We start from the raw sequence: 27,063 nt of genomic DNA on the forward strand, positions 1-27,063 counted from the left end.
GGACATCTTTAGCAGGAAAAGTTAACCCTCTCCTTGATTTCATGTTGTTTATGGAGAAGGAGAACCAGGAAATGAGTCAGGGGAAATGCAATGCTACAAAGCCACAGCCAAGCGACGTGCGTCGCTGTGACGTGTAGTTACATTTTTCGAGAGGTGCACGTCTGCGGGGGTACGCCGTCGATTCGACGCAGAAGCATAAAACGGCCTTTAGTCTCTATGTTGAAGACTTTAGCCACTAATTAGATCAATTCACCTTAAAATAAATGCTGCAATCCATTACAACAGAGTGGTACCCTATGGAGTTTTTGACCTCTGGTACTGCAAGCTCGGAAACGTGGATCTAAACAATGCACAGTTTAAAAAAAAAATGTACATGTTTTATGACGAAGGAAATGCATTCAACATGTTAGTCAGCCCTTAAAGATACACAATGCAATTTTGTTTGTTTACAAAAACACTCTACAGGGACCTTTCAAATGTCTCAGTTAACAGTGCTGCTGCAAACTTTATCTTTGCATGCATTTTGCCACTGGTAGTTCTCCTTTGAGAAGATCAGTATTCACGTCACGTTTGCCTTAAAGACATTTTGAAAAAGAGTGTAGTTTCAGGGTGCCCCTCTGAAAATGAGATGACACACAGTTCCCTCTCCTTCCCTTCTCCTCTGCATCATATGCCATAAGGTGTCTGTCTATCATCCTAATAAATTTGAGGGCTGTTTGAAGATCGCCTTCACTCTAAGGGACATGTAGCTAAGCTGGTGCTGAGTCTGAGCTCTCATCACTCTCAAGTCCAGCGGCTCTGCTCCCTCTAATAAACCTCCCTCTCCCAGTGGAAATCATGGGAGAGGAGATTTAACTCCGCTGGATAATTCTCTCATGTTTTCCCCTGAACAACCTGAAAGACTTAAATGAGTGTGGACATCCTTAAAGTTGTTAAATAATCCTAATTAGATGCATTGGATTAGGGACATATATCTTAATTGAGGCAGCTGAATGAAGTGATTTATTACAAAAGATATGATATATAAGATAAGAATATGTAATTATGTTTTTCTGTGAGGTGTATACGTATTTATTGTCATTGCTTGTGTTTGTTCTGACCTTTCAAAAAAGAAGAGAAAATGGTGTTACTGAGTTATGTGACTGTGTAGTTAAGTATTTTGAGAAATTTATTAACCATTATAGCCAATCAAAGCTATTCTGTGACTACAAATTAATGCAGTGCACTTGAACAGTTAATAGGCCTTACAGAACATTTGTATATGTGGCTTGTCTAGGGTGGCTAATGTAGAAATTCAACCAAATACAATCAAATGATATTACAGGTAAGAAAGCCTGGAACATTCAACAGAAGTTACATGTGTCATTTCTTACAGCTGGACAATAAAGACAGATCAATAAGGACAAATCCACCTGGGGCTTTAGTGCGCAAGAAAAACAAAAGCACCAAAGATTAAGCAGGAATCTGAAATGTGATTCTGTTGTAAATATTCCTGGAGTCTCTAGTCTGGATTATTGCAGTTATTGACTCATTGTTATATTCTATGAGGGAGAAAAAAAATCAATACTCAATAACATGAACCTATACTGTTGCTTCCTCTGAATATCCCCTTTGGTACAGCAGTGTACAGCAAAGTACAATCAGAAAGATTGAAGGTAACATTAGAAAAGCAGACCAGTGCATGCATCAGTACTACTATCTTCAAGCACACAATGACACTTTAATGTTGGCTGTATGTGCAAAGTGTAATAACCTGTATTTCAGATCATGTAATTCTATTTTTCCTTTCTGCTATTTCGGAGACAGCGCCTGCTCAAACCTTCGCCTGCACATTCCTGCCTGAGTGGAAATGAATTCACACAAATTCCACATACTGTATATTTCCAACTGGAAACAAATGGTGCTTTAAAAGAAAATGTGCCTGTCCAGACTTTCACCCATCCTGGAAAATATCATTGCTATTGTTACATTTTTTTTAGTAACAATATAATGTTGCTTTAAGTGCTCTTAGATAAAACTACTGCACAGTGTCCCCTCATTATCCTAGAATAGGTCTGAGTATGTATCGCCTAGGTGGTAATCTGTTTAATAAAGCCTTGTGTTGAGAAAAAACATGCTTTTCATTGCGCTTGGACACAGTATCATGACAAAGAAGTTCATTTTTAGACGAGTATTTCTGATGTAACACAAAGGCTTTAGATGTGCCACATTTGCATCAGTAGGGAAGACGTTTAATCATTTCATGCTACACAGCACTAAGCAGAAGCTTCCAGTTTTCCCATCCCCCTTCTCATTCTACACCACTCCAGCCCTCAGCAACAGCACAGCAGGATACTGGTTGTAGCTCACATGGAATTGAAAACAACAGAACTAAAGCTGTAAAACATATATGAGTCCAAGAGATTTAATCTTTCTGATCAATGAACCATATAACATTGACAATATGCCGTAATATTTCTGTTAGGGTCAGGTTGACAACATAGATGGCGACATTGTCTGTCACATAGTTTGTATAACCTTGTATTGTACATGGTACATGTCTCCACTAACGTCCCTGACAGTTACACAGCCTTGCTTCTAACAGGAAATACTGTGTGTGGCTGATAATGTATCTGATATGTTGTCTACAATAAACACATTGCATTTTAACAGAAGACAGTAACTGCATACTTTTCAAAACAGCATTTACATTTACATTATGAATAATGCCGTAGTAGCAGAATATTTGTTGAACAAAATGTGCTCACAAATTGAATGGCTGTATGTGTAATGACTAACTGTACATAAATAACTACAATGCAAGTGGTGGAGCAAGCTGTTGGTATCCCCCAGCGTGAATGACCAACCTCCCCCAGGAACATATGAGCCACTGATGATAGAAGGAAAAAATGTCCCCTGAGCTCCCCTTGAATCCCTGACTTTAGCAGGGGCATACCAGCCATTTCTGCTATCATCAGCTGACGTCTCAAACACAGTGCTACTGTGTGCTCTGGCCTTGTCTGTCGCCTCGATAAAACAAGGACCTCTTGATGTATATTCAAACGCAGCTTCTGCACAGCACTCTCTATTAATAATATTAAACTTCCAAAGGCATCGCAAATCAGATATGAAACATCAGTGAGTGCTCCTCAGATCATAAAGCTCTTTAGAAGTCAACATCAAAAGCCAAAGCTTGAAAAAAAAAGATTTGAGAAATTCAGCTTTGTCTTCTGATTCATATGTTTTTGTCTCTTTTTTTTTTAAGATAAGCAGATCATTTTGAATCTGTCACATCCAAGATTACATATAGTGTCAAGAGTTCAGAGTAATCTCAGAGGTTTAACCGCCATGCCCTGGAAAGGATTTTGTTAGTGAGCACATATAATGCATATACTCAAGTATGATGTACACAGACCTCCAGTGGACTTACAGAATGTATTTTGAACCTGAGACAGATAGTTATAGAAAGGGATGTTATTAAGAATATACTTTATGAGTAGATGTACAGCTTCAGAACTATTTACTCCTCTCTCAATGTGTTTTCGGGTCCCACCTCCCTCCGCAGGGTCTCCATGATGTCCAACTGCCATTGTTTTACCTGCTGCACTGCGGTCACTCCCTCCTGTAACATAGTTCATACTGTCAGTTTGTTAGCGAGGGGTCATATTGTATGTACAGTGTTGCGATATGAGCCACAGCATGTTATATGCAATCAAAAAGTAATCTTTAAAATAAATAGTTTGACATTTTGGGAAATAACGTTTATTTGCTTTCTTGTGGAGGGTTGGATGAGATGATCAATACCACTCTCATGTCTAAGTCTACGTTAAATGTGAGGCTACAGGCAGCCGCTTATCTTTTTTCTTAAATTATTAACATTTCTTGGGTTAGCTTAGCATAAAGACTGAAAACACAGGGTTCAAAGGTAACACAATCTACCTACCAGCACTTCAAAAGCTCACTAATCAACAGTTTATATCTTATTTATTTAATCTGTGAATGAACTCAAGTTTTAAAATGGACCAGTTGCCACCAACTAGCAGAGTCTCGAGGATGTGCAGGACCAATAAATAGTCCGGCACACATCCCCTCGTAAAACAGCGAATTGATGTTTTTATACTTTACTTTATTTGGAGAAATTAGAAAATTACATATAACATGTTAATTACTGAGCTTTATCTATTTACCCCTGTGTCCAGTCCAGCATCATATTTAATGTACAGATATGAGCATGATATTGAAAAACTCTCTGGGAAAAAAAGGTAATTTATGTAAGCGTATTCCCCAATATGTCAAACTATTTCTTTAAAATCATCTTCGAGTAACCCAGACATGCACAACAGGTAGAAAAACTCACATTATTTTTAATTTTTGTGTCAGCCCCTGCAACTATGAGCAGCTTCACTATCTTGTATCTGTTGAGACGCACAGCATCATGCAGGGCTGTGTCCCCTTCCTGGGAGTACCAGCCCAGGAGAGAGAGAAAAAAATGTATTAACGGCAGAAAGTATTATAGAGATGATGAAACACACGGTTGAGCTGCTGCCTACCCTGTCCCTGGAGTTGATTTTGGCACCACAGGAACGCAGGTACTCCACAATGGCCGTGTGGCCTGTTCTTGTGGCCACATGCAGAGGAGTGCTGTACAACTGCAATGTGGACATTGACATACACTGTGACTGTGAGAAACACATACAGGACTACCTGTATATCAGTATAACACCTACAGTATGTACACAAATACACAAGTATAAGTCCCGGTATGAATTCAGACACAAATAAAATACCCATTCACCTTATCTCTAACATTCAGGTCAGCCACATGGCTCTTAAGGGATTTGACAACATTCAGGCTTCCCCCTCTGCAGGCCCAGTGAATGGCCCTGGAGCCCAGCTGAAACAGTAGGATGGCCACATTCTATTAATAGTGCTCACTTCAGGCCACTAGAGGCTGGAGCTTTAGTCAGTGAAGATAATCTCAACCAATCTCATCATCATCTTTACAAACAAGCCATGCGCCTGCACGTCTTACTTGGTCTTCAAAGTTGATATCGGCTCCTTTTTCTAAAAGCATTTGGACAACTGCAGTGTGTCCTTCTAGAGAGGCACGGTGTAACGCTGTCCTCTTCAACTGGAATGTTTAAATATTTTATAAGTAGAAATGACTTGTAGTATGTTGTAAATGTATCTGGTTTACTTCCACAGCAGGGAGAGCATACCTCATCATGGACATTAGGGTTCCCACCATCAGCCAGATACTTGTCTATTATAGTCAGTTTGCCTTGACTGGCTGCATTCATGAATTCTGCAGTATCCATAGGCCCTATCTGTAACACACACAGACACACACACACACACACACACACACACACACACACACACACACACACACACACACACAAAGAAACACAAAGGGACAGAACAGAGACACATATTCAATTTTTATATCTCTGCTGTGCACATGAAGATAAGGTTTCTGAAAGTTGTAGCTCACCACTGGGATTTCCACAGACACCCTGGGCGAGTATGTTTTATTGAGCTTCTTTTTCCTTTTGCACAGCTCTGTGATATTCTCTCCTCCACTCAAGTCATGTATTTGAATGGTAAAGCGTATGAACTGATAATAACACTAATAATAATAATGGATTTTATCTATAGCGCTTTTTTAGAGGCACTACAGAGTTTTTAAAAAGATTTTTTGAAACTCTGGAAAAGCAACATATTTAACTGCAATCAATTTAACATTGTAACATAGTGGTCCTTGATTGCGTGTATGTGTTTTTCAATGTATCCGGAGATAAATGTTGAAGTAGGCTGACAGACATTTCATCCTCATGTTCTGAGCTTAACTTTAATGCTAGCATGTTTTTTGGGGATTTAACAGCTCATTAATTCACGTCGTCACGTAAAATAGTTTATTCACGATTTAGGGATCTTCAAATTGTGATATTGTGGTATCAGTAACATTAAGTATTATATACAATCTGCTGTGCTGGGAAAATAAATCTCCCTATTGGTGAGTGCCTCATGATTATCATTCTAGGAGCCATACATAATGTAAAATACTGTGATAATAATGTAAAATCTTTACAAATGCCACTTTGTAAACATTAGTATTTCTCTTACCTACCTGATCTTTCTTTTCAATTCCTGTTTTATGGTCCATCACATTGGCTGCCCACTGCACAACCTCTTCCATCTCTGTTTAATACAAAGATACAAAAAAGATAAAATAGTCAATAAAGTAATTTTGAACAGGTGAAGCCTTTTTTTTTTTAACTTGAACTAATAATCTGGAGTAAAATCTGGCGGACTGTGTGTCACTTTATACAGAAGCACTGCAAGCCCAGTGGCTTCCTGGCTGGAATGCCGGGTTCATGGTGGGACATTGTGTCACGCCATCAAACAGGTGTGTGTGCACTTTGGTGTGTGTATGCCTGTATGTTTGTGTGTGCTTGCCAGCATTACAATCTCACTCTCCCGCTCTCTGTCACACACACACACACACACACACACACACACACACACCCGTCATTGACATAATGCATTCCCTAACCCCTTACCCTAACCTTAACCATCACAACAACATGCCTAACCTTAACACTTACCCTCACCCTAACCATAACCTAATTCTAAACCTAATCCTAAAACCAAGTCTTAACCCTCAAACAGCCCTTTAAAGTTGTGAGGTCCAGCATTTTGGTCCCACAAACACACACACACACACACACGCTCAGGGAGAGGAAGGCAGACAGCAGGAGGGACTGTGTATATGTTGAGTTTGTGTTTGTGTACAGGAGTTTGTATTTAACTAACTGAAAGCAAACTGCAGGTTAGGGTTAGCAGGCTGCAGAAAACACTTTTACAGTAGTACATCCAGTACATCCAACCCTTCAGGCATGTCAGGCCCGAGTTAAAGATTAGGGTACATTAATTCCACAAGCTCCTGGTTTTACTCACTCCTGTTGCTGCAACACTGCATACCTCTCTTCACAGGACTACAGCCCTCATAAACACACAGTTTTGGGGGATTATTTTATTTATAAAGGTTCCATTACTGCCAAGTGATACCTTGTAAATACCAGTTTGATAGCACACCAACAATCAATCACTGTCCAGCCCCAGCTTTAGAATTTTTTTGCTCATTCACAACCTGCCAATGTGTGCTGAGTGACAAGTTAATGGTTAACCGGTGTTTTTGAGGGAAGTGGCAGAGTTCAGTGGAGTAGGCAGCAGCAGCCATTTTAGCTGCATAGGACACTGTTTTCCCCGCAAGCATGGAGCACAGACGAGCTGACAGCTAACCATCATCATCAACTCAACAATTTGGCTGTGAGTTATATTGCTCATTGATGTTCCTCTTGATGATTTAATAAAGTTTGTCTTTACTATAGAGAGAAGCAATGTTAGTTAATGTTAGTTAGTTAATTTTTCTTATAAAATGATTGAGTTTATAATCACTACTGTGGGTTTAAAAATGTGTTTCAGGTGGAAGTACAGGTGCCATGGTGACGCTGACTCACTTGAGTGTTGAGGACCCAGACGATGGTTCTCCACTGCTGCCTGAGGCTGTGGACGCTGCAACACCAACGCCTGTCCTTCACAGACAGCGAGTGATCACAAAGACTGACTTGAGGGATTTTTTCCTCACCAGGTACATTTCTGCAGGTACTGTATTTATTTATTGGACCTGTTATTTAATGGTATTGTCTTTTTTTCTCTGCTGTTTAGGAGTGAGAACCTTGCCTTCAGTCTGGTGCTGCTGATCGGATGCTACTCGGCTATTCTGATTCCTGCATATCTCTCCTTGGATAAAGTGGCAACTCTCAGTGATGACAACCAACTTCCCAAAGATCTGGTACGGACACACATCTTAGTGATCATTTTGGATAATTTGATTCACTCTTACCAAACCTCTCTATATGTTTGCCCCTTTCTTCAGGTCTTACTAAATCGGTCAGCCTCCCTGCTGTCAGGCCCCTGTCAGCCTCGCTGGTGTCTGGACCACCTCAAGCCCCTTTCTTGTTCAGCAGGCCTCCTAGACATACCTGTGTTTGTGCAGAAGGACAGGCTTGTGTCCTGGGATCTGTCCCCTCCTCTGGGGCTCCAGGGCAGCGAAGAGCATCTGGCCCTGGCTCTTGCATCTCTGCCTCAGTCTGGCTTGCCTCCATCACTGAGGAGTGAAGGCAGCTGCAGGCGATGTGTGGTGGTGGGCAATGGAGGGGTTCTTCATGGGAGCCATCTCGGATCAGATATAGATCAGTATGACATCATTATCAGGTATGTGCACCATTGTCAGACTGACACAAGTGGAAGGATATCTTTCTAGTGTGATAGACTGTAGTGGCTATTTTTAACCCATGCTGATGGACTTTTTCCACAGCAGCTACAATTTGAATGAGGTTAAGGAATAAGGCTTGAAGAAAAAAAACACTATCAGCAAAACACAATATATTTCATACATACATTTTCACCTGTGTTACCAGGCTAAATAATGCTCCAGTGCCTGGCTTTGAAAAAGATGCTGGTTCCCGCACAACCATCCGCCTGATTTATCCAGAGGCAGCACCTCACACCGCAAACGAATATAAAAAGACCACCATGGTTGCTTTGGTGGTCTTTAAGAGCCTGGACCTGGACTGGCTCACTTCTGTCATCACCAAACAGCCTCTGGTAAGCTTACATCACAGGAACCATTGCACACAGAAACATAAGCCATGAGTGTCGCAGCAAGTCATGCAGCAACACCGATATCACACCATCATGCCTCACATGCTCAACATATTCTGTGTGTTTTTTTTTTTTTAATAGAGCTTCTGGTCCAAAATGTGGTTCTGGAGGGAGGTGGTGGATTATATTCCCCTGACACCAGAGAGCTTCAGGATCCTCCATCCAGAGATTATTCACAGGACAGGACAAGTTCTACAGAAATATGCTCTGAAACAGGGAAACGTGAGTTCTAACATGCTTTGCTCCTGCATTGTTGTATGCTTTCATACAAGACTGCATGCAAACAGGAATTCAAGAACAATCGCACAACTGGGTGGTCTAACCTGTCCTGAATAGCATACGGATATGCCTGGCTCAGAAGTGTATTGACTTTGCTATGAGCCTAGGAATTAAGGGAGTAAAAAATGAGCAAACACAACCTTCAGTTCAAGAGGCTAACAGGCTCATTCTATTACCCACTGCCCTTTATAATGGGTACTTCTTATAGAGCAAAATAATGCTGAGTAGTTGGTGCTCATACTGGTTGAAAAAATAGATCAAAGAGCATTTTCTCTCCTCAAGTAGATGGTGCCAACACTAGGTGCAAGTGCAGTGGTGATGGCTTTGCAGCTGTGTGACCATGTGAGCCTGGCAGGGTTTGGGTACGACATGCAGCACCCAGGTGTCAGACTTCACTACTATGAGACCATACGCATGGATGCAATGAAGGCTCAAGTAAGTTTAGATTACCAAACAGTGATACGCATTTTTAAGGCTGACAAGCCTCATTTTTTGATTTAATATGTATGGCTCATCTTTACTATCATCATCCAGGTGGTGCATGATGTAAGTGCTGAGAAACTCTTCCTGAGGGACCTGGTGGCTGCAGGAGCTGTGACTGACCTCACAGGAGCTCTGAGTCAGCAGTGCAGAGGCTGATAATGTACTGAACTCTACATGCACTCCTATTTACTGTCAACCTGTGTGGAGTCCTCTGTCACCGTGCCCTGCTGGAAGAATCCTACACAGCCAAGACTGACTTTTAAAATGCTCACAATCCCCAGGGTTGACTGACGAGTGAGCAAATTAAAGGTTAGACAAGCTCATGATTGGTGAGACTAACCTTAGCAGAAGTTGTTTAAATTCAATGAACTTATTACATCACCAGCTATTATATATCATATGAATGAATACTTGTGCCATCCTACATGGGAACACACTCAGCTAATGACTGGGTTTTGTAAAATGAATGTAATGGTCAATGGTTCAAATAATGCCATTTCAATTCTGCTTACAATGACTCAATAAACAAGTGAAAGTGAGACTACTGATATTTATTGTCTCCAAAATATAATGTATATTAAAAGGGAGACACAGTAATTGCATGTTTCATTCATACAAGTTATGACACTAGCAGTAGTAAAGGCAACAATGGGCAGTATCTGCATTCATAAAAAATTATCAGCTGCAAATATTACAAAGTGAAAACAATGCAGTATTACTAATAAATAGGAAACAGATCATAAATGAGTATTAAAAAATATATCAGTGATATTGTCAATATGCTTCATACAAGACACATAAGTGCATTAGTGCACAATTGTGCCAATCATAAACATAATACACAATGAAAATGATGGAAACATGAAACGCAGGCACTGGTCACAGAATACATCTACATATATAGTTTTTTTTTTTTTTCAGTTCTTGGCAATAGAACAAACAAGTACCTTGGCTACTGTGACTCAGTTCAAGTGTGTGGGTGTGTCTACAGCAGTGGGTTGCGCGACGGCTCCCACAGTTTGCTTGCCAGCTGTCTGCAGTGCTGGAGGATGATCTCAGTGGGGATGACCCCCAGGTGAACTGTAAGCAGCTCGTAACACTTCACCACTTCACCCTGGTGATTCTTGCTGTAGTACCGCAGCAGCTTCCTGCAGGACACATTACTCTTTATACTCAACAGCACTCCCTTTTGGAATAATCAAATCTCTTTCCGTCATGCGCTGTTGTTTACCTGTAGTAGTCCCAGGCAAGCATCCCAATGGGGGCAGAGTCATCAGGTAGGATGGGTATGTCCCCTGCCTCTAACTTGTAGCCCTGATTGATCAGATATACAATTTATATGATGCTGTTTTATTTTACTTTTACAGTATTCCAGGGTGATAAATTGATTTTCGTGTTATTACTGGATACTAAAATATGATATGCCAACTTACTGTTTCATTTTCAAACCAGAGGAAGTAGCAGAAGTAGAAGTCTCCGTCGCGCAATGTGACAGTGGAGTAACCCTTCTGGAGATAGCGCCGTGTTGTGCTGACCAGGCTCCACACCTTCAGGATGGATGAGTAAAGAGAAAAATTAATTTAAGTCAAAGATGAGCATAACTATCAATGTAGTGAGCATCCTAAGGAATACTTCAAAACATTGGAAAATTATACAACACATTTAGTCTTATATTTGATTATATTCCATACATTTTCTGTGATATATTTTAAGACATAAAAAAATAAGGCATTATGTTGTAACCTAACCAATCACATCTGGAGTATGCAATTATTTAAAGCTTTAGTGCATATCTTTTTGATATTTATGAACGTCCGTTACATTCAAGCCATTGCCAAATGTGTTGCTATAAAGCTAATTAAGACTATCAGCGCCACACAACTCTCTGTATTTCTCAGTATGGCTATGTTCAGTGGACTGTGTTCGTCCGGTGACTTTCCCGCGCAGAAACTCAAGTGAAGATAATTACGTCTTCTGAAGAGTCCATCATGTTTTTTTAATCCTCCGTGTCCTCCTTGGTTACTAGAAATTGTGTGAAGGGGGTGTGGGGGCGGTGTGCGATCACATAAGGCTTGTATCATGTGGACGTGCCCTCAGTTTTGTTGTCATTACTTACAGCAGACTTACAGAAACTATGCACTATAGCTTTGATTCAATAATTAAATATTACTGGTTCTTTGCACTGAAAGCAGCAATAGACTAAAATGACACTTAAATGACTTGATAAGATGAACAGTTTCTGGTGTGCTCTTCATCTATCAATCAACAATTTAATGCCACACTAATTAGTTTTAAGACGTGCACTTGTAGTATGCTTGACCTTGCTTTTGATGAACTGAGCCACTGGTCCCTTCCCCAGCTCAGACGTGTTGCGTTCAGTGATGTTGAGCGACGGCGCAATCATTTGGCCAGTGGATCGATCCACGCAGATAAAATGGATGAGGCCTGGGAAATCCTCCAGGTAAGTGAGATTAACTGGGTCAAGATCAATACACTTAGGACAACAGTGAGTTATATTTCAAAGAGTTTTGCAAGTGTGTACATGTTGTTAAAATATGCATGCACTTCCAGAAACATTACAAATTCACACACAGCATGGCACCACAGGGAGCAGGATTATTTTGCTGACAGGATATGACACCATGGTGATATTCCTCTTGCTCTTCACCAACAGGAAGTCCTTCCAGTCCATCAGTTTCTCTCTGGGAGAGACAGAGAGGGTAAAAAGAGTACAACAGAAAGACAGTGACAAAGAATTAGAGGGAGAGAAAGAAGATTGACATGAACAGTGTAGGATGCGGTCATGTGTGTTCCAAAAACTTAAAGTGTTCATATTATGCTTTTTGGCTTTTTCCCTTTCCTTTATTGTGTTATATATCTTTTTGTGCATGTTATAGGTTTACAAAGTAAAAAAGCCCAAAGTCCACCCCAAAGGGACTTACCATCTTCCAGAGAAAACACTGTTCACAAACAGCTCCAAACAGCTGTATTTTTATATTTTAAACGGATTGCACGTTTACTTCCGTGACGAACGTGTGTCACTTTGTAACACGTTATAATGCTCGCCTAGCTACTAGCATGGCACGACCTCATACTCTGCAACTGACAAGCTAGCAGTGCTTACCTAGCTACTGCGCATATGCAACTCCCAACAAAGATGGAACAGAAATGTGATGTCTCACTCTGTAGCTAAAACAGAGAGCTCAACACACAGGGTGAAAAGAGGAGCTGCAGCAATGTGCAGCACAACAAAAATATAGTGTTTTTTGAAAATTAAACCATGTAAACCTATTCTGGTACAACCTCTAAATACAATTATGAACCTGAAAATGAATATAATATGAGCACTTTAAATTAAAAACTGATTCAGATTCAAGATTTGAAGATCAAACAATAATAATAGTGCAAAGAGATGTTCGGCTGACTGATACATACTGCATCATGGTCTGGGCTCGTTCCTGCAGACTGGGAGAGAGACGTTGAGGAATGTCGGCTTTTCCAGATTCAATGAGAAAACATTGTCGGTATATTCCACACAGCTGGGTCTTCATATTCTTACACCATGGGATAAGACTAAAAAAAAAAAAAACATCAATGTAATTATTCAAAGAATCGTCCAATAGATTTGCTATGACGCATTTTGGCCAGCAGAGGGCTGCAGCAGCTTACTCTCTGTTGAACCCAGGCCCTCCTCTGGAAAAGGCTCTGTTCTTGAATTCTGTCCAGACGTTTTGTAACTGTGCAGACTGGATAGATAAAAAGAGAACAAAAGCAGATTGTTTTTGTCCAGGTGCAAAAACTGAAAATATTGTTCATATGATTAAATCACACTTCTTTTTATTATATGCAAGGAACTGACCATTTTAGCAAAAGGTAATTTTTTTCTATTTGGTGTTTTTACTGGATCTTCAGTTGATTCATTCAAATTTAGATATTGGTAACAAAACAAATCTTCCAACAAAAGATAATTTTGTTTTATAATTTAGGAAGGTACTCAGTATGTGCCAAGAGAAAAGAGGCACAGTTTGGACAATGTTAAGTGTAGTTTTTTACAGCACATACAGGAACTAAATTTGTTAGTATTATACTATAAAAACGGTTTCATTGTTTGTGAATGATACTGTAAAAACAAAGACTGACAGTTCAGTTTTATTACAGGCTGGGATAGATTTTTTTAACTAGAATTTAAAGTAAATTATTCCTAGTTGTTGTGTGCTACAAAGGATTTCCACTTGAAATGATTTTAGGATGTTATTTTACATCTTAATTTAAAAGCAGACAGTTGTTGGATACACAAAATGTTGGTATTAAACACACATAAAAACATTTACCTGTATCTCACTAGGCCCCAGGGCTTTAATGAATTTATCTAGTTTGCTCCGTACGTCATGTATAGTTGGCTGGCCTCTAGAAGCAGCAGAACCTTCTTGGCCTTCACTTAAACGCTTTTCCAGCTTGGCAAAGGCTTCCAAAAACATATACACTGACATGGCCACTGCACTGGTGGGAATCTGACAGAGACAAAAATAGATGCTTAAGTGGTTCAACATTGGAGCAAAGATGTTCTAGATACTGTGAACACTGCATAAAACTGTAGTTAGTAATAATAAGTCCAGATAAGTGTGTCACCAGTGTGCCCCCTACTGGTCACAAAACTACAACATGTAAAGACTGACTGTGTTGGTGTCTACAAACCTTAGTTAGCATCACAAGGCTAATGCCCGGCCACAGTGGCAGACAGTACATGGAGTGAGGCATCATGGGATACAGCCCATCTTTGAGTGAGACCTCTAAGAAGACTCTGCGAGGGGTTGAAGGGGCAGGTGGGGGAACTTCCAGAGCCTGCAAGCTGTCCTCTGCCATCTGAAGACATTATTATAATATCCTGTTTTGAGGTCTCGTTCAAACCAAAGAAATCGGTTTATTTTGCATTGAAAATTAGAAATCAGAATTAGGAATACACACTGAGATATGCTCTCACCTGGACATCTGGATCCACAAACTCAAACACAGGAGTACTTCCTCTCACTGGCTTGTCTGCTGCTGACACACACAAATGAAGATGTTGGTGGGGATGGCACAGTGGATATGACACATGCCTTTGGTGTGGGAGACCCAGGTTCGATTCCCACTGCAATGTGTCCCTGAGCAAGACACTTAACCCCTAGTTGCTGAGGCGTGCAACCTCTGACATATAAGTCATCTAAGTCGCTTTGGATAAAAGCATCAGCTAAATGACATGTAATGTAATGTATGTTGTTATAATGTATTTGGGGAAACAACAGACTCTACTGCACAACCCACCTGAACTGCTTGAGTCCCTGTCTGTAGGGGAGGGCTGTGGCGTGTAAAAACTGTCAGGACCAGAACCGGATGTACTCTCAACATCCTTCAGACAAACACGCAACATGCACAAAAACAGACAATAAGCAATCAGAAACAAGGTGAGCAACATCTTGTGGTGGTGCTGTGTGAGCGGCTGTCAACATTTTATACCTCAGGATGTGGATCATCCAGGTCTATGTTGCTAGGATACATATTCTGTGCCATGATGATGAGAGTCAGGAGGTCTGAGGTGGAGAGCGAGCTTGCATTGCGGCTAGAAGGAGCAAAGAGACGACATACTGTATAATGAAATCTTCAAGCCTCTTCACTGACTTAGAAGCTATAAATAAGAAATAGTACAAGTAGATGTGAAAGGTTTATGGACACATCTGTACCTGGAGTAGAAGGCAAGCAGTTTGGTGTGAATCAGGATGAAGGCATGCAGCACCTCCTCTCCTGCTCTCTCTACACTGCCATTGAGCTGCTGAACTAAACGGCGCTCTAGGAACTCGATGCACTGCTCACACAGCGTGGGGTGGATCAGCCTCTCCACTGCCTGACAGAGATAATAACAATGTTAACCATTGCTTCCATCCTAGCTGAAGCACTGAAAGGAGACATATTTGCCCTTAAACATGTTAATGACATGTGTATCTAATGAGAAAAAGGACTGAAGGATAGCTGGCTTGTCAAGTTCCTTTTTTTAGGGGTATAATTCAATAATCTAACCTAAAGATTACTTAGACTAGACACAGTACTTCTGAAATGAAAGCCTTAAAAGGGGAATTCAACCTAAATTCATCTTGTCACTGCCGTTGTTTTCTGATTAGAATAAAAGAAAAATCAAATAAAAAATACGACCATGTCTAATTTTTTGGGATAACAACCTTAAGTTGTAACTGGCTCACTGTACAGCTAAGTAGACAACTGTACAGACATGGCGTGAACCATGAGTTTGTCATTCCTACCCAGTATCTAATATTTTGTGGTGAAAACAATGTATAGGGAGCAGACACAATAATATTAACACCCAATTAAAAAGGGACTTTCTAGCTGTTTCTGCCATCTAGTGGTTCAAGTTTTTACATCCTAGTAAATCTGATGGAGCAATGCACCAAAAATAGTCAGGGCTTCACTAATAAATAAGGTTACTCAAAAAACAAAACAAAAAAAGATAATTAAAATAGCTGTTTAACAATACCCCAAAACTGTGAGGTTGATGGAGACAAAGACACAAATATATTGTTGAGCAAGAAAGGAAAAGACACTTACACGGCAAACATGAATAATAACTAAATATACCACAGACATATCATAACACATAATAATATGTGCATTATCATAACACTGACAGCTCAATAGTGTCTCTGGCTTTGCTTTATTGCATACAGGAATCCTGAGGGGACAAAGATATGAGCTTGAATCTGTATCAAGGTAGCAGAAATCTACACTTTGCTGTAAAGCTGTGGCTTGTCCCCATATATCAACAATCTGGTGAGGGAAACATTTGCAGAATAAATCTATATTTTAAACGGATTGCATAAAAGTAGCAATGCACTGCACCTCCACTAAGAAGCTCTGGTCATTCTCTCGGAGCTGGCTGTAGGTCTCGAGCAGGCTCTGGAGATGCTTCCACAGCCTCGCCCTTTGCTCCGTGTCCTGAGGACGCAGTCTGGTGACAAACACAGCTCATATATCAACTAGATGCTGTGTTAAATCTGTCCAGTATCAAGAGGAAACACAACAAAATGTCTTACTCTCTCCTGAGGAGGTTACTGCTGAGGGTGACCATACCAAACATGACCTCAATCATCTTTTTCATCACATAGATCTTCCTCCTCAGATCACCCTCTCCCTCCTCCCCGTCTCCATTCACAGCAATGTAGAGACACTCATCGAACTGAGGAGGATACAAAATGACCTAATTAGCTTGCACAGCCCCGTGAATAAAAAGTAAAATTAACTAAAGATGGTTGTATTAAACCGTTCTCTCTGGAATAAATATTTGCAGAAGAAAGACCTAAAAGGCTGCTGACACCGAATGGACCTGAAACATGTCACGTATATCATGTGCTGCAGGAGGACAAAGCCGGTTTGATTCCTTAACAAGACTCACATGACTCTTGGCTGTAAGAGAGGCACAGTGCTGTTACTGTTGGCAAAGTTCAAGAATGCAGGAATCTGCTTTACACATGAAGGGATTTCAAAATAACATCAAAATAGGCACTGTATAAGAACAAAATCACATCCTTTTTATTTTTAATGGACATGGGTGGATAAACTAATGTGGAGATTGGTGCAGGGTGTAAAACAGGCTTTTATTTTGGAAGGCAGGCGCTACCTGGTGTAGGACGTAGATATGGTTGTTTTCTGTGGTGAAGGAGGTGTAGCTGTCACACAGCCTGTCCACCATGGTGCTGCAGGAGATAATGATGGGAGCAAACAGAGTGCTGATGCTGTCCTCGAAGGCTGGAAGCTGACCATCACAACAGAGAAAGGAAAAAATAAAAGTTATTTTAACAGCTACAGGAAGCCAGTTAAAGTGTACGCACAGTATTTGTTGATCATCTTCCTCCTTACCCCGTGGCCCTCCTCTTGGGACGCCCCATACTGCTCCTGGACATTCTGCTGAAATTCTGGGTCAGTCCACTGGAAGAGGACCTCAGCGCTCTCACTGGCTATCAGCAAACACTTCATCTGGACCACAGAACCACTCCTGTCCTTCTACGCTGTAGGGGTGGGAATCACCAGAGGCCTCACGATACGATATCATCATGATACTTATGTCATGATACGATATTATTGCGATTTTAAACATATTGCAATATTCTGCGATATGATGCAATTTATTTCAAATTTCAATTCATGTCCCCAAAAGAAAACTTTGTCAACCTCTGTTTTATCTAAAAAGATAAATCTCAGTTTGTTCATCTCACTTCAATTTTATTGCTGCAAAATGGGATTGTCAAGCAGACAAACCGTGATCAACACATATATAATAATAGATCGATACTTGGCGTCTGTGTATGGATACAGTATTGCCACGGAAAATATCGCGATACTATGCTGTATCGATTCTTTCCCCCACTCCTACTTCGCTGTGGTGTCCTATTTACTCTAACCACTCCATATGCATGCTACAATGAAAATGTCAAATGTATTGAAGCAAAAGATATAAAATACAGTCTGGAACATTATTTTCACACAGGCCTAGTTATGAATATATTAGCTACTGGTGGAACTGAAAGCAAGGGGGAAACTTTTTCCCCACACTTCATTGCCGTTTGACCTAGAATAAACAGTATACAAGAGCTGATATCTTATCAATGACAACCTCTGGTGAGAGCATAGATGAAAAAAGTAAAAGTGCCTGCAAGGGATAACAGGACGCTGTCATTCAAAGCAGATATAAGAGTCCACTGTACTCCCATTCACTGACGCTGATTTTCAATTGCACCTCAAGAGATATATTCTCATTTTTCTCAAGAAAAGGGCTTTAAATGATTTATACGTGTTGTTTGGTACTGGGTCATCTTTGGATATCTAATGAGATTAGCCTTGATTTGATGATGAATGGGTGGCTGAGCTTTGTAAACTTGTTGCCCTCTGAAATCAGCTTACTCAAAATACAAAAAAAACAACCTCAAAGGCTAACTGCCCTTATACTAAATCTACAATCCTTTAAATACAGTACAGCGTATGTTGCACTTCTTTTTAATAACTCTTTGTAAGGTATTGAACTTCACTTACATCACAGAAAGATCCATTTGCAAATTAAATAATGATCATTAGGAAATATTGAGATTGCAACACTTCCTTAATATTGCTAACCATCAAAGTTGTGCACACAGCCTGACGATCCTTTAAAAATGCATTTGATCATGTTAATGTGATGTGAGTGGGCATGCTGTGAATTGTTTTTTTAAATTGAACCCAGTATTGATTACCTGATATCTGCTGTATGTACCATATTGATTATACATGTGCAGTCTGACATGACATGAAGATTTTCCCACAATCACATATGTAGGCCTAACTTTATGCAGTGGTGGAATGTATCCCAAGTAGGCTACGTTTACTCAAGTACTGTACTTAGGTACAATTTTGAGGTACTTGTATGTCACTTGAGATTTGTGCATACAAAACATATGAAGAACTTATGAAATAGGTTCTTCTTATAAATCAAACTACCGAACAGTATACACGTTTAGCTAAGGGGATTAGTTGAATTACAGAACAATAATTGCAAACTATTTTGATGAAGTGCTCATATTATGTTTTTTGGCCCTTTCCTTTATTGCGTTATATATATATATATATATATATATATATATATATATATATATATTTTTTTTTTTTTTTTTTGTGTGTGCACGTTATAGGTTTACAAAGTGAAAAAGCCCAAAGTCCACCCCAAAGGAACTTAGGCTACCATCTCCAACAGAAAACACTGTTCACAAACTGCTCCAAACAGCTCTATTGTAGTCCAGCATTTACTTCCGTGACGAACGTGCGTCACTTTGTAACACACGTTATAATGCTCGCCTAACTGCTAGCATGGCACGCCCTCATACTCTGCTTCTGATTAGCTAGCAGTGCTTACCTAGCTACTGCGCATCTGCGACTCCCAACAAAGATGGAACAGAAGTGTGATGCCTCACTCTGTAGCTAAAACAGAGAGCTCAACACACAGGGTGAAAAGAGGAGCTGCAGCAATGTGCAGTACAACAAAAAGATGGTGTTTTTTGAAAATTAAACCACATAAACCTATTCTGGTACAACCTCTAAATACAATTATGAACCTGAAAATGAGCATAATATGAGCACTTTAAGTCATTTTTCATGAAAAAACAAACAAATCATGGTTCTATATTCACAAATGTGAGGATTTTCTGCTTTTCCTTTTAATTATTTTTAATCATTTAGAATTTTTAACAACTAGTTGGACAGAACAAGCATTGTGAAGGTGTCACCTTGGGCTCTGAGAACTTGTGATAGTCCTTTTTTTAGAATTTTTACAAACCAAACAACCATTGTTTAAAGCTACATTAAAACTACAGTAAACGCAACATTTTTCAACTTTCTGCTAAGATATATGTGACTTTTTTGCAATGAAAATGCGGGGATTATGAAATCATGCAAGCCCCGCATATTTTGCTCGGAAATCAGCAATTTATGCAGCGAAAGTGCGGCGTATTTGAAAAAATGCGGCCCCTACATAAATATGTGGACTTTGGCTGATTATGCATTGAATTATGCGATCGCATAATCACGTTTTTCTGGAGGGACTGTAATTACTTCTTCTGAAGAGTCCATCATGTTTTTTTTTAATCCTCTGTGTCCTCCTTGGTTACAAGCAACTGTGTGAAGGGGGCGTGGGGGCGGTGCGCGGTCACGTAAGGCTTGTATCATGTGGATGCGCCCACAGTTTTGTTGTCATTACTTAGAATTCCTCATGGGGGCAACAGAAACTACGCACTATAGCTTTAATGGAGAAAATAATCAGCAAATGAACCCACAATGTAAATAATCATTAGCAGCAGTCTGATACAATAGTTCAAAATGAGCTCCTCCTCATCCAACTGTATCCTGTTTTTACATTAATGCATGATGATTAAAGATATATACAGTATATTAGTATACAGTCACAGGGGACATTTTTCTGCATTGCTTTTCTTGATTAGACTAACATACTTTTACTTAAAGGGGTGGTTCAGAATTTTGGACATAGGACCTCATTTCCAAGTTTGCGTGTTATTTATTAGTGGAGACCGTTTAACACTTTTCATCCAGTCCTTCCAGTTGCAGAGTTCGCTGGTGCTAGGCTAGCACAAGTCAACAGTATCTGCTAGCCTCCCATTAAAAGCAGTCTTACACACTCCACAGTACACCCGAGACAAATAAATTATAACGCCAGACTATCGATGTAAATGTCTGTTGATAAAATAATGTTAGAAATAAAACTACCCTTGCATCTCAATGATCGCATTACATTTTGAGGGACTAGTTTCTCAGCAGCGGTGGAATTTTACTTAGCTCCGGTTAGTAGTACTGTGCCATAAAGTAAACAGAAGCGCACTCCAGTCGGGAAACCTAGTAGCTGCTGGCTTGGACATCAAGATACCGGCGGAGACTCTACTCAACTGGCAAATGTGTAGTGATCATTTTAGACCAGACGACTTTGAAAAACCCCGCAATCTAAAGGACCACAAGTCACTGACAACGAATGTGGTTCCATCCGTCTTTCTAGATGCACCAACAGCTACTGATGAACAGGTAATAACTTTCGGTAGGCTCCTCTAGCTAATAAAGCTAGCCCATTTCATAACGTTAGCCTAGCTGTTACTGATAGATTGAGACTGCCGACGTTAGTGGAATGTTAATGTTCAATGCATTGTGGAGAATGACAACGTTAGCTAACGGTATAGCTACACTCTTGGTAGATACCTGGCTGGGCTAGCCGCTAACTTTAGGTAATTGCTATATTCATGTACCGGTAACGTTATGTGAGTTATAGCCTTGCAGAGTGGAATAGGGCTTGGGCGCCGCGTTGCATTCTGGGACGTGGCGGCCATGTTGATGGCCTCACGAATGTAAACGTACAGCAATTCGAACGAGGAGAAGAAGCAGAAAGAAAAGAAAAAAAAAGATGTTAAAATCCAGTTTGGAATTTACCGGGATACTTTAAATGGGGAAGCCAGGGACCGGTATGTGGACAAAATCGGCTGCGCTCCACCTAGCTGCTAGTTTAGTAACCGTTAGTACTAACAACCATTCACACATGTAATACTTTTAACTATGTGTTTGTGTTTCAAAAGTGTAGTTAGTAGCTGTCAACCCTCCAGTTTTTTCGGGGTTTCTCACGTATTTGAGCTCTTTTCCCGCTTTAGTATTTTCCTGTAAAATATCCCGTATTTGAATACTCATAACATTAACGTTAGCCCTTCCATCGGACCTGTCAGTCTCTGTACTGTTGTCCTGTTGCTACCCCTTGCCCTTCCAGCGAAACAGATGTTTTCAAAGCATCGTTTTGCTTACGTAGCGTGATGTTGGCCTTTTTAAGATAACAGCGTGGTTGTTGTGAGAGCACGATTTCACGCCAATCTGTAAGCAAAGTCACGTTAGATCTAGCTTCACACAACTCGCTTAGTTAATGCAGCAGTTTTGTAGTACGAAATTTTGCTGTCAGCAGAGGGATAGCAACAGAAAGATGAATGTTGAAATTTTCCCGTATTTTGGGTGAGTAACCCAGGAAATTTCCCTTATTTTCAATGTTCAATGTTCACTTAAGACACGCGACTGCAGTCGAGGGACGTTACGTCTATAAACAGTGCGCAGTAGTCCGAGTAGCGGTAAAGGAGGCAATCAACATGGTGGCCACGCCAAGTAATGACGTCACAACGCCCAAGCCCTATTAGTTGGAGCTCACAGCGGCAGGTAAATAAACTTGTGTGATTGTATAATGTAATGTATGTATGATTGAACGTAAATTGGCTTTCTCGGTAGCCTAGGTAATATCACTCCGCTGCTGCTGTAACCTATGCTACCAACTACAGGGAACAAAGTATAACTATTGCAATGCGTTGCAAGGGTAGTTTTAATTCTAACTAGGGCTGAACGATTAATTGCATTTGCGATAATATCGCGATATGTTAAAACGCGATTTCCTAATCGCAAAGGCTGCGATTTGGTCACACGACTCGCGAGAGCAAATCAGTCTGCACTCCGCAGAGAAAGCATCAACTAGCACGCTAACGCTACGCCGTACCTTGAGCTGATTTCTGTCATTCAAACAACTCTGAGTTGTAGTTTAAAACTTTTACAGCCATTTTAATAAAATTAAGGGTTTTATTCGGGCTTGAGTCTATACATGCAGTTAATGGATACAGGCACACAGAACTCAAGGCTCGGTTGGCAACGATTAGCTCTGATTAGCGGTTAGCTCCGGTTAGCTCCGTTATAAAGATATGGAGCGGAGGAACTGCCACTGAGAGGGGTAACAATCAGACTGATAAATGACGTTCGGGGAGCTTTCACAGCAGCGTGGCCGTGGGGTTTCAACAGTTTTATTAGTACAGTTAATCCCATGGCAAGAACACCAGCAACTAGCTAACGTAACGATAGCCTCTCTGAACAAGTGCACACGGGAGCACGCAACTTCACGAGGGGGAGGGGCTGGAGGCAGCTCCTCTCTGTGCACTGTAAAAAAATACACTGTTGTGTGTGTGTGTGTGTGTGTGTGTGTGTGTGTCTGTGTATATATATATATATATATATATATATATATATATATATATATATATATATATATATACTATATTTTTACTTATTTAACTGTCTAGTGTGTAATTGTGTGTTCATACTATAAATTATTATTCTTTGTTGAATAATACAGAAGACAAAGAGCTTAAAAAAATAATCGAATCGCAATCGCAATATTTGGGAAAAAAAATCGCAATTAGATTATTTTCAAAAATCGTTCAGCCCTAATTCTAACATTATTCTATCAACAGACATTTACATCGATAGTCTGGCGTTATAATTTATTTGCCTCGGGTGTACTGTGGAGTGTGTAAGACTGCTGTTAATGGCAGGCTAGCAGTTACTGTTGATTTGCGCTAGCCTAGCACCAGCAAACTCTGGAACTGGAAGGACTGGATGAAAAGACTGGCTAATTTGGAAATGAGGTCCTATGTCCAAAATTCTGAACCACCCCTTTAAGTGACACTTTCGATGCAAGTAACAGAGTACTTTAACAGTGTGGTAGCCTATAGCCTACTTTTACTTTAGGTAAAGAATAAAGAACAAGTAAAGAATTTGAATAATCCCTGCACCACTGACTTAATTGTGGAGACAGATAGGTCTGACAATGACTATCACTGACTATATGAGTCTGTATGTAGGTCACAGAGTTCATTTCAGCTGAAGCTCAACAATGGAATATTCATTGTTTATCATCTGAAGCTCGCGGTCCGTAAATTACATCCTGTGTGTTACCTACAGCCTGAAGTTACTTCCCCTTACGAAACTCTTAACTTCATTGATGCACGCGGACTGTCCATGTAGAGAACAAATGCACATTATAGTTATTATTATTATTATTATTGTTGTTGTTGTTGTTGTTGTTATAGTTCATGTCACAACTCACTCTGTGTTTCCTGCGACGGATGATCCCAGCATCTCAGTCCAGTGTCTCTGTTGTCCAAAACTTCCGCTCTCCTCAGCTCGCGGCTGCTGTCTCAGCCCTGAGCCTGCTTCCTTCTACAACACCGCTGCTGAGTCATATGTGACATCACCAGCAGGAAGTTTGCGCTGATCTGAAAACAGAGATATCAAGCTACCGAGGAGCTGCCCTTGTAAGACTTCTCTGAGTTTGTAGTAAACGTGGAACTTCTTCTCAATGAGTTGCCCTCCTCGAGGAGCCTGGTCATCAGCGAAGCAGGAAACAATCACGTGCTGGTGCCTGAAGTGGGGCACGTGACTGAGAGGCTGTGGCGTCGAGTTTGGTATGTGGAATGCAGTTTAATGGGTGGGATTGGCAAAAGAAATCCTTTGATAAATTAGTTGGAACACAAAATACAGCAAAATCTGGAAACACCACTACTGAAAAAAACATTTACATTTATTAATATAGATACAGTGAAACAATATGAACATCACAACAATACAAATAGAGGCCTGTGGGCTGGATATTGTTCACACAAACATCGTATTTAATGAAATATCAAATAAAATAATTACATTTAATTGCTTAAATCTTTCCTACAACATACATGGACCTGAATACATTAAAAAGTATATTATTATTATTATTATTATTATTATATAGAGATAATAACTTAATACCCTATAAACTCGTGGGTACAATCCCACTTAGAAAAAAGCATCACATTAATGGAATTCAGTACCACAATTAATTAGAGTCCCCATCATATTATTCATTTAAGTGTAATGTTAAGAAATGGCTTATTGAGAACCAACAATGTCAACACTGATGCTATTATCTATCTTTAACATGACTGTACTCCTACTGTACCTGTATCATTTGGATTGTGTCCGCTCATATTGTTTAATGATATGCTTTTTACCACAATGTAAAATGTTTTTAACGATCGTACATTGTATTATTTTTTTATTATACAACATCGGGCAAAAGGATTCAAAACTAGCCTTTCAGCTAACATTTACATTTGTTTGAATGTTGATTAATGTGCATTGTCCCTTTTTCAAATAAATTATTATTAAAGGTGCAATATGTAATACTGACAGCTAGTGTTTAAAAGAGTTACTGCAGTACAAATTCAAAATACTGGAGAGAGTCGTCTCCCCCGCCCTCTCCTCCCCAGACTCAAAGTTCACGATGGTTGCCAGGCTGAGACTGCAGCATCCACAACAATGTTGCTAGACGCTTGTCTCACATAGCCAGACATTACTTCACAGCGGAGTAGCTAACGTTAGATGCTGGCTATATTGACAGTCATTAAAGCCCGCGCTCACACGGAGCTCTGTACTGTACCTGTATCAACTGACAGGCACGCTTTTTCGGCTTAGAATTACGGTAGGAATGCTAAAAACACAACAACATCGCTGTCCTCTCCACCCGACGGACAGACACACTTCCTAGGCTTAGAAGCTGTCTCCATCTTTCAAATACATCGCCAATATTTACCCGGGGTTTGTGACGTATCTGGTCACGCAACTGTTAGAAACATGCCGTTTTCTTTAGGTCAGGTAGAATCTGTGTCCGTTGATCCGGTTCATTTGTTTGCTGCTTTCATGGCTGTACTAACGTTACAGCTGTAGCATGCTGGATTTACGTTTTCACAGGTATATCTGGCAACCCGACCTGGCTGTCAAACTGGGCAGTTGATAACAACACACAGGCCAAAACACAAACAGAAATTCCGTCACGGAACGGAAATTTCAAAAGGAGAAAATACTGGCATTAGCGTTGTTGTCAGAAAAGATAGTATTTGAACTTAGTATGTTTCCTTAATATCTGATGATGCATTGGGGTCATTTTTGGATTTATTACAGTAAATATATTACATATTGGACCTTTAAGGGAGCAACTTGTAGCAGACATACATTACATATATTCTGCATGTACACAAATACACACTCACCAAACACCAGGCTGTTTCTCAGAGAATGTTTTGATGGCTACAACAAATCTGTGTTGTATCACAATATTCAGCACAGATTGTATACTTTGCTTTTGAGCGGAGCAAAGTAACATCAATATTTATGTTTTATTAACCTTGCTTGGGTCAAAATGGTCCAAAATGTCAAGAGAGTTCTACGTTGTGGGCCAAAGTCTAATCTAATCCATCAGTTTTCTGGGGATCCAGCATTCATGGAAGTCTTATTTAAGCTGACTCCTGTATATACTGAGTAAACATCATGAAATCCTCAGTGTATGCTAACAGGGCAAGGGGGCCTTGCATGTCTCAAAATGGATCACGAGTGTAAACAGTGTTAGGCAGGCCTGGGTAACAGTTACCTCCACTAAGGAGGCACTGTCACGCAGAAGTGGCCAGACACGGCGCAGTCCACCTAAATCACAACACAATTAGATTTTGTCAGAGGAAGTGACGCTCAGCAGTTGTTATCACTAGGCACAGGTTTATATGAACCAAAGTTTGCCAAACAAAACCATTTCTATGGATTGGTTTGATAAGATCCTGGTCTAAATGTCAGGAAGTTCACTAAGGCCTCATTGATCGATATCGTCAGTTATTACTTACAGGTCAGATACTCAATTTACTCAACAAACATTTTTCAAGTTTCAAACTAAGTATGTAATTCTTTTTTGCCCTGGCACAAATTACATTTTTCATGTATGTATCAAACACGTAGCTGATCTAAGAACATTTTAAACTAACATTGACAACCGATTTCAAACAATTTTCTTGAGAAAGTGCAGCCCAATTCATGTTCTTTCTGTACATTAGCATGCCTGCTCTCTCGCTCTTGGTTTTTCCAGGTTTGTATGTGCTTTAAAAACAAAGCATGCATGCACATTGATCTAAATGTGTGTATATGAATGGCCTTCGTGGTATGATGAATAATATTTTTCTCTTCGCAAGACCCCAGATTAAACGGACCAGGTGTTAACAAGTCTGGTTTGATTCTTGACGTGTCAACAATGTTGGCCTGTTTGAAATGAACCACATGTGAAATGAGACTGTTCCTGAGGTTAATTTCTGAGACCAAACATTTCTGCTACTTACATTAAAGCAAAAAGCCCATCTCCCATGAATGGAA

At 40.1% G+C, this 27,063-nt stretch overlaps 3 protein-coding genes across 4 annotated transcripts; 1 reads left to right on the forward strand and 2 right to left on the reverse strand.

The window, feature by feature from the left end:
• Positions 1–1,089: 1,089 nt before the first annotated feature.
• LOC116053874 (ankyrin repeat domain-containing protein 2) lies at positions 1,090–6,448 on the reverse strand. 2 transcript variants are annotated; one of them, XM_035992533.1, is made up of 9 exons: positions 6,294–6,448; positions 6,110–6,180; positions 5,199–5,306; positions 5,012–5,110; positions 4,775–4,873; positions 4,530–4,628; positions 4,337–4,435; positions 3,435–3,601; positions 1,090–3,402 (listed from the first exon to the last, which is right to left on the reverse strand). In XM_035992533.1, the coding sequence occupies exons 2-8, from the start codon at positions 6,176–6,178 to the stop codon at positions 3,500–3,502; spliced, it is 675 nt and encodes a 224-aa protein (XP_035848426.1). In that variant the 5' UTR covers positions 6,179–6,180; positions 6,294–6,448; the 3' UTR covers positions 1,090–3,402; positions 3,435–3,499. The 2 variants fall into 2 exon arrangements, with proteins under 2 accessions (XP_035848426.1, XP_035848427.1); XM_035992534.1 differs by lacking the exon at positions 6,294–6,448 and having other exon boundaries at positions 6,110–6,238.
• A 740-nt stretch (positions 6,449–7,188) lies between these two features.
• Positions 7,189–10,146, forward strand: st3gal7 (ST3 beta-galactoside alpha-2,3-sialyltransferase 7). Its single transcript, XM_031305103.2, has 8 exons — positions 7,189–7,311; positions 7,468–7,633; positions 7,711–7,837; positions 7,922–8,259; positions 8,466–8,652; positions 8,791–8,931; positions 9,274–9,423; positions 9,523–10,146. The coding sequence occupies exons 2-8, from the start codon at positions 7,485–7,487 to the stop codon at positions 9,625–9,627; spliced, it is 1,197 nt and encodes a 398-aa protein (XP_031160963.1). The 5' UTR covers positions 7,189–7,311; positions 7,468–7,484; the 3' UTR covers positions 9,628–10,146.
• On the reverse strand, positions 10,008–24,276 carry hps1 (HPS1 biogenesis of lysosomal organelles complex 3 subunit 1). The gene is made up of 18 exons (XM_031305089.2): positions 23,945–24,276; positions 17,377–17,525; positions 17,138–17,272; positions 16,554–16,696; positions 16,360–16,468; positions 15,192–15,352; positions 14,968–15,070; positions 14,776–14,860; positions 14,453–14,511; positions 14,167–14,334; positions 13,803–13,982; positions 13,141–13,217; positions 12,907–13,044; positions 12,108–12,173; positions 11,792–11,936; positions 10,905–11,018; positions 10,703–10,785; positions 10,008–10,619 (listed from the first exon to the last, which is right to left on the reverse strand). Exons 2-18 carry the CDS (start codon positions 17,491–17,493, stop codon positions 10,457–10,459), a joined length of 2,046 nt encoding a protein of 681 aa, XP_031160949.1. The 5' UTR covers positions 17,494–17,525; positions 23,945–24,276; the 3' UTR covers positions 10,008–10,456.
• Between the last annotated feature and the right edge of the window lie 2,787 nt (positions 24,277–27,063).

Source organism: Sander lucioperca, chromosome 15 (genome assembly GCF_008315115.2).
Source record: "Sander lucioperca isolate FBNREF2018 chromosome 15, SLUC_FBN_1.2, whole genome shotgun sequence".
NCBI classification, from domain to species: domain Eukaryota; kingdom Metazoa; phylum Chordata; class Actinopteri; order Perciformes; family Percidae; genus Sander; species Sander lucioperca.